This window comes from Camellia sinensis, chromosome 9, assembly GCF_055761805.1.
Source record: "Camellia sinensis isolate YWXY chromosome 9, ASM5576180v1, whole genome shotgun sequence".
Classification (NCBI taxonomy): domain Eukaryota; kingdom Viridiplantae; phylum Streptophyta; class Magnoliopsida; order Ericales; family Theaceae; genus Camellia; species Camellia sinensis.
This window is the reverse complement of record NC_138969.1, coordinates 181,989,801-181,997,968: the sequence shown is the minus strand read 5'-3', so window position 1 is coordinate 181,997,968 and position 8,168 is coordinate 181,989,801. Positions and strand designations below refer to the sequence as shown.

At 35.6% G+C, this 8,168-nt stretch overlaps 1 protein-coding gene and 1 long non-coding RNA gene across 2 annotated transcripts; both read left to right on the top strand.

Moving 5' to 3' along the window:
- The first annotated feature begins 606 nt into the window (after positions 1-606).
- Positions 607-1,107, top strand: LOC114282654 (uncharacterized). Its single transcript, XR_014341379.1, has 3 exons — positions 607-654; positions 781-858; positions 1,012-1,107. It is a non-coding gene; the product is annotated as an uncharacterized LOC114282654 (long non-coding RNA).
- A 2,401-nt stretch (positions 1,108-3,508) lies between these two features.
- LOC114257655 (cysteine-rich receptor-like protein kinase 8) lies at positions 3,509-7,326 on the top strand. The gene is made up of 6 exons (XM_082888127.1): positions 3,509-4,510; positions 4,896-5,015; positions 5,220-5,410; positions 5,913-6,123; positions 6,232-6,703; positions 6,813-7,326. The coding sequence occupies exons 1-5, from the start codon at positions 3,736-3,738 to the stop codon at positions 6,468-6,470; spliced, it is 1,536 nt and encodes a 511-aa protein (XP_082744253.1). The 5' UTR covers positions 3,509-3,735; the 3' UTR covers positions 6,471-6,703; positions 6,813-7,326.
- Positions 7,327-8,168: the final 842 nt, after the last annotated feature.

Below are 8,168 nucleotides of genomic sequence, written 5' to 3'. Positions count from 1 at the left end.
ACCATGTTGATTGTTGTGCACGTCTCACAGGCAACTTTGCTTTCCGGATCTTGTTCTCAGCAAGCATCCAGAATTGCATCTGAGACTTGGTCATAGAGCTTGTCAGGGTGGCCTTCATTGATAGATTCTGAGGTGAAAAGGAAGGTTTCCATATCTAGACTTACGCAAATGATGAAGCTATGTGTTAGTTCCTCGTTATTAGATGTGGAATCGTTAAATTTTAAAGAATGGATTCCACATAACGTATAAATATAATGCAAAAAGGAAAGCACAATGAAAATTATACTGGTTGAAAAACACTATCTAATCCATTGACTGATCAGTAACCAACAATTATTTCAGTTCATATGCTGCTTCTAATTCAAAGGTAGCTAAAAATGGATGTAAAAAGATACACTACGAAATGAATTCATTTCATTGTGTATTTGCATAACTTAAATAAAAAAATAAAAAATAAAAAATAAAAACAAACAAACAAACAAACAAACAAAATAATCCGTTATGTATCACAAAAGTCTGCAGTAATACATACCCAAAAAGACAGTCTAATTTTAACTCAAACTTATTGGATTTATAATAGCGAGAGATTCATGCCTTTCTAATTGTTAAAAGAATCTTCCAAGTAGTTGTACCGAGAATCTTGATCCGACTTCGGTGAGCCTGTTCCTTCAATTTTCTTGGCAAATGCAAGAGATTTAATGGCATACGAAAATACCAAATTCTGTTCAATCCCATCATTCTCAAACTCACTTTGACTTTCATATCATTCTTCCATTACAGTGCTTCTTCCCCGAGAACTTAATTGCCAATGTCAAAACCCCTCTATTTATTCTCAATGCAGCCTATGATTCATGGCAGGTAATATCTTGTTTCTGTAGAGTTTGGTAAATTTAGTTCACCTGGAGTTTCACTCATGCAACAAGACATCTGACAATGGCTTGCTTTGTGATTGCTTTTAAGCATGTTAAATGAAAAACTTGATACATTAGGTCTCTTCATTTCGCAATTCAGGTCCAGGCCAGTTTAGCTCCTGCATCAGCTGATCCTAATGGCATTTGGCGTGACTACAAAATGAATCACGCAAGTTGTTCAGAATCACAGATCCAGAAATTTCTGCAAGGTGGTTTCATATAACAAAAATTACTCAACTGGCATGACTATTAATAAATTTGATTAGCTTTCTTAAAAATGTAGTATAGAAATTTCATCAATTGATTAAAGATTTTGTATATTCTTTGGAGCAGACTTCAGAAATCATACCTTAGAAGGATTCTCAACGTCTAAGGAAAATGGGTTATTCATAAATTCATGTTTTGCTCACTGCCAAACAGAGAGGCAGGATACATGGTTTGCTGATGATTCACCTCTTGTTGGCAATAAGGTACAATTGATGTGTGGTTACTGTGTATTAGTTCTATTGAATATTAGTATAGATTTGTAATAAGAACCTAACAGATTCTAAGTTTGGAAAACAAAATACTTTCCATTTACAAATACTTTTCCATTTATAAAAATAGATAAGATTGTTTGAATACTAAATAAATAAAAAAATCAAACTTTGAATACAAACTTTGAATAATGTTCGGATTAGAAAATAATGTTAGGATTAGAGAGATACAAACCAGAAATCGAGATGCAGAAATCAAACTTTGAATGAACACATTTGCTATGAATCTGTTAGGCTTGAATGAACACATTTGCTACAGAATCAAAGATCTACCAAAGAATCAAAGCACAAGAGGTACATCTCGGTTCAATTTTCAATTATTTATTAAAAAAAGTCATTCTGTGATAAATCAAAAAGAATTTATATATTGATCATATCTACTGTTGTACTTTTGATTTTTGTGTTTGGGCAAATTGTTAACAATAAGAAAAAATTCCAATAATTATGAGGAAAATAGAAAATTTTATAGCCAAAAATGCTAATTATTTTAACTTTTGGCAATTGAACAATAATTATCCTTGTGCACTGAAAAATGATAAAAACTTTATTTATAAACTTGCTTTCAATGAGAATTACCTAAATTCCATTTTCAATTTCCCCCAAATTATTTTTTCCTGAAGTTATAGCTATCAAATACGAAGTCAAGACGGAATGGAAATGATATAAAATATACGAAATTAAGGCGATCAAATACTAAACTAATTAATCAATAACAACACCATTTCAAACAAAAAAAATTATTAAAAAAAGTAAACAAATTACTAACCTGGGGCTTTTTAGTTCTTAGACATCTTCATACATCACATGTCAAGCCAGTAAGAATATGAATATATGGCAGTGGTTTTGAAATAGTTGATGTTCTAAATTACGAAAGTGCGGTTCTGTGTCCAAGTGCATGTTTCCTGATCAAACGCTTCTGATCAAATCTGGAGGAGTCGATCCATCTCCATCTCAAGAGAGGATTCAGTATGGTCGCGACCGCAATGGCAGTGAAACGCTCTGATCTGACTTGAGTTCGATTTAATGGATCTCCATATCCATCTCCGAATCTAATGGATTTTGGTTCGATTTCCTTTGCCAAGACGGTGGTTATTCGATCCGCGAACGGCGTACGTGGAAAATTCATCAACAAAAGAACCAAAAACAAAACAATTAAGCTGTACCTGGAAAACCAATCATTGCCTCTTCGATAGAGAAGAAAAGTGTGAAGAAAATGCCGTTGGTCGGGTATAGAGGGAGAGGTAAGGCATTAGAGGCTTTTGGGATAAAGAGCAGGAGGATCGGATCTGAGAGCAGATGTGTTTTAGCTAGACGTGGGAGAGAGAGCAAAGAGTTGTTTGGGCGGGAGATCTATTTATCTGAGCCATTGAGATGAACTTAGGATTCATCTTGGCCGTTAAAACCAAATGTATCTCTGATACATTTGGGACATTTTCAAAAACAGTTCTCCCTTATTATATATATATATATATATATATTATTTTACTTAATAGAAATATGCGAATCATTTAGATTGAAAAGAAATCAAAAAATTAGGAATTAAATTGACAAAATAAAAAATTAAGAGCTTATTTTGTTACCAGAGTCAAACCTTGTTTCTTTTTCGGTCGTAATTTCTTATATTTATTTTTTGAGTAAATTACAAGTGTATATTCTTTCAGATTTGCTTAAAATATGAATTGCCTCCAGTAAATTTGAAAATTATATCCTGCCCCCTACAAATTTTTAATCACATAACAAAAGATCCCTTCTATTTTTTCGGTACATCGGAATAAAAATGACCCCTTCTATTAATAAAATCATTATTTAATAATTTTTAATGATATCAAAAATATTTCAATTAATAATTTTGGTAATTTTATTGTTGCATAGGAGAGTAGTTGTGGATTTTATTTTTAGTGTTAATTCTGTAAATAAAAAAAATTTGAAATGGATATTTGTAATTTTCAAAATCTCGAGAGGCAATTTATAATTAAAGCAAACGTCAAATGATGCATTTCTAATTTACCTTCTTTTTTTTATGTTTTATTTTAAAAATTGGGTATCTGTGTTAATCGCCTAATCTCGAGAAGCGTCTCCTCCACGCTGGTCCAACAAATCTTAGTCTATGCTACGGTTGTGGCGCCAAAGAAATTGATAGCAATCAATAGAGCCAAGCCAACACCTTGGGTTTCAATAAAAACTTGTTGATGGACCTTTTGTAAAGAAGAATGTAGAGCATATCTCTTTGCTATTGTTATCCGATTTCTGTTCTTATCTGTCAAGCATTTCGGCTAAAATTAGCACAAATGTGCTCTCATATTAGGCAGATTAACAAAGATGCACTTTCAGCTATGATTTTCCTAATGTTGTCCTTGTTCTTGCTCAGTGACTCTGTTTCTGCAGAAACTAAATCCATATCTTGTGATCCAAGTCCAACTAATTACACACCAAATAGCCGATTTGGGAACAACCTCAACATCCTTCTTGAGTCCCTATCATCGAACACTCCATTAAATCAAAGCTTCAACAGCACTGCAATCGGAAACAACATTGATCAAGTTTATGGGCAAGCTCTTTGCAGAGGGGATGTCACTCCTGAAGTGTGTCGGGATTGCATAAAGAATGCAAGCCAGGAGATCATGACAGTGTGTCCAACCCAAAATGCAATTATATGGCATGAATTCTGTCAAGTACGATACTCACACATGCCTTTTTTTTCCTCCATGGTCTATAATGGAATGTATCCTGCCTCGAACAAACAGGAGAAAAGTATATCAGACCGTGTTAGTCTTATTAAAGTTTTGAAGGATTTTATGAATAAACTCTCGGATGAAGCCACTGTCAATCCTTCTAACCTCATGTTTGTTACTGGTAAAACCAAATTTTCAAGGAATGAATCAATCTATGGGCTGGTACAGTGCACAAGAGACATCTCTCATAATGATTGTAGACATTGTTTGAATGATGAATTTGGAGACCTTGAAGCGTGCTGCAGTTCTCTCCAAGGTGGTAAAATTTTCAGCAGAAACTGCAACATGAGGTTTCAGCTATACCAGTTTTACAACGAACCTACTATCAATGGTAAGAAAATTGAATGTAAATTAGTTACTTTGTCTATGCTAATGCCTGTTTGCCACATGTTTGAAGAAAGCAAGAAAACCATATTGCTTGTGTAAGCATCGATTAACAGGTAAAAGCTAGTTGGTTTTAGTCTGAAACCATTTTTGAAGTTTAGTTAGTCAAAATATAGTATACTGTAACGTCGTCTTTTAAATTTTGGGCAAAAATAGTTTATGAAAATTCATGAACAACTTTAAAGTGTTTGCTAATATGATTGTTTTCAATAATTATCCTAAAAACAATTTCCCAAACAAGTCTATTGTCATTAGAATTTTATTATTTTAATAGACAAGTGTATACAATATGAACTGAAATTGAAAACAAAGGTTTTTTCCTAAACAAACAGGGCAAAGAAAGAAGATTACAGTGGCTATGCTAGTTACCGGTGCAACAACATTCGTGCTCGCAGGTCTTGCCGCTGGCTGCTATGTTATTCGGCGTCAGCGAAGCAATGGAACACAAAAGGGTAAATTTACAAAATAGCAAGTTTAAGAACACATAACCAAACACAAAATCAAACACAGAACAAGTGTTTTCTGTGTCCCATTTTGTATTTTGTTTTTGTATTTCAAGGCTTATTGTTGACCAAATGCTAAAGTAACCAACAAACTACATTCCCATACATATCAATGTATTAACTACATTAACAGAATAGTCTCCTGCCCTGCAGATGAGGAAAGAAGCCAAAGTGCGTTGTTACATGAATTGGCAAACTCACCTAGTGTTGCCATTAATCAAGAAGGTCAATTTGTCAGTTCTCAGGAACTGCCTTTCATGGAGTTGGCTACTATAATGGCAGCCACTGACAACGTCTCTGATTCAAATAAGCTCGGACAAGGTGGGTTCGGCATTGTTTACAAGGTAACAGTTTCTTCCCTGTTTAATGTGATCAATCAGGTAGTGCTTAATATTGTTTTAAATGACAGTATCTGGGATACATATCGATATCATTGGCAATATTTCATGCTGGCTGATATATCTATCAATATCAAAAGTCCAAAATATCGGCCGATTTTTGGACCCTAAAATTTGTAGGCCTTTATCCTTTTTGATCAGTAAATATTCAACTGAAACTATTCTGTTTTTGCTAGCACAATTACTCCGTTGCTTTGTTTTATTTTTCTATTATTCTGCTTTTGTTTTGTCTATTTTTTTTGGGTTCTCACCAACTCGGTATTGTGGTAGCAAATGATTGGGCTTGTTTTTCGGTGCCAACCTAGTTGGGATCGTTTGGTTTTGCTTTGATGTTTTTTGCACTCTCATTTTTTGTTGATGTTTGTCATTTGCTTTGTAATTTGATTTTCATCAATAAAGCCCTCTTTTTTGTTGATAAAAAATATATATATTCAACTGAAATTTGTAGGGTGTCTTGTCTAATGGCAAGGAAATAGCAGTTAAAAGACTATCGAGGAAATCATGGCAAGGATTAGAGGAGTTCATGAATGAAGTCATAGTAATTGCAAAACTTCAACACAGAAACCTTGTCAGACTTTTGGGTTGTGGCATACAGGGAGAAGAAAAGCTGCTCATATATGAATACATGCCTAACAAAAGCCTTGATCTCTTCCTATTTGGTTTGTTTTTGTATTTTTCATCTATAGACTTTACTTACAGCTCAATGTAGCTAAGAAAATAGACAAAACATTACCTGGAGAGCTTTAATTTTTTTTCTACGATTTCAGATTTAGAGAAGTGTGTAAAACTTCACTGGGATATGTGCTTTAATATTATTCATGGCATTGCTCGGGGACTACTTTATTTGCACGAAGACTCAAGGCTTAAAATCATACACAGGGATCAAAAGCCTAATAATGTTTTACCGGACCAAGAAATGGTCGCAAAGATTTCAGCCTTTGGAATGGCACGGATTTTTGGCGAAGACCAAAACACTGGTAACACCAAAAGAGTTGTAGGAACATAGTAAGTGTTTCCAATAATTTTAAATATGGGTCAATATGTATCTTCCAATACACCTTAATATGTAATTATCATATTTGATGCAATGGATACATGGCTCCAGAATATGCAATGGGAGTATTATTCTCTGTGAAATCTGACGTCTTTAGTTTTGGAGTAATTTTGCTGGAGATCATTAGTGGGAAAAGAAACAGTGGCTTTTACCTTACGAAACATGCTCCGACACTCCTTGCTTATGTGTGTTTTCTCACCCCCTTGAATTACAATACTGAGATAACTAGATGTTAACTACTTTTTTTTACCCCCTTCTAAATTAGATGTGCTTCCAAACAACTCGATTTTACAGGCATGGTGACTATGGAATGAAGGAAAAGAATTGGAATTTTTGGATCCATTGTTGGCGGGATCATGCCCCGTGACAGAAGTTGTACGATGCATTCATATCGGGCTTTTGTGTGTCCAAGAAGATCCAGCAGATAGGCCCAATATGTCACCTGTGGTTGTTTTGTTGGGAAGTGAATCAGCAACACTTCCTCAACCAAGACAACCTGCAGTTTCTGTTGGCAGAATTGCTCATATGAAGTCATCTTCGACCACAGATCCTTCTGCAAATCAGGACACTATTTCTAGCATATCACCGCGATAACTATCGAAAGGCTGTCTCTTGCCATGCTTATCGTGGCATGCTTTAGCTGTAGATTGAAGTACTCTTTGTACAAGTGGCTGTAGATTAATAATAAGGGGATTAACAATAGAACAGATTTGTTTAGGATTAATAATCCAACTAGATTACTGGGATATGTAATTTCTTCTTGTCCACGTTTGTTTTGCAATATATAACATACTTGTCATTGACGCAATTGTGATTTGACCAAATGGTTATTAATATTCGATCAACATGATTTTTTGCAGAGATGAGGTAGTCGATGAGCCCTACACATTAAAAAGTTTAGATTATTGAGATGGACCCAGAGCAAGGCAAGCATATGGACCAATAGCACCCTTTAGTCTGATGTCAGACTGGAAAAGAAGCCTCCTGTAGACACCCCATTTTTGACCGTCCTCAAGACTTGGACGTCACCATTGGAACACTCGGTGATTACCCTTGTTTGTGTTCATTTGGAGTTCTCGAAGGTCTCGGCTACGCGCCTTGCCTCAGGATCTCCGAACTCGACTGTTTAGTATCTGGTTTTGCACCAAACACTTGTGTTTTGCCTTAGAGGGGCAGGGAATGCCTTGTGAGGCATCCCCACACATCACCGGCCATGGACAGAGGCCACCGGCTAGTGTTTTGTTGCCATCGGCAATCTATATTGCCGGTTGGCACTATTTGTTGCCGGTAGGCACTCCTTTTTGTCAAAATGGCAATTTTTTGCAGCCGACTACTGTTCATCTACTTTAGGTAGATATTTTGTGCCAGCTGTGATGGCTGGCACCAACTCTGTTCCCCTCCATACACGTGTATGGAGGGATTTCCCTCTAAGCAAGCTTGTTGTGTAAGCTTTGCAAGAGGGATTTCCCTCTTCTCCTTGTTCTTGGTTAGCAAGTTTGAAGAGAAAACCAGAGCTCATACATATACATACACTCTCTCTCTATATTTCCCCCCTCTCTCCTCCTTTGTGTGTGTTTGGTGGCCTTAAAGTGTATTTCTACCTTAGTTTTGCACTAACACACACTACCACACCTTTCTTCGACTTTGAGG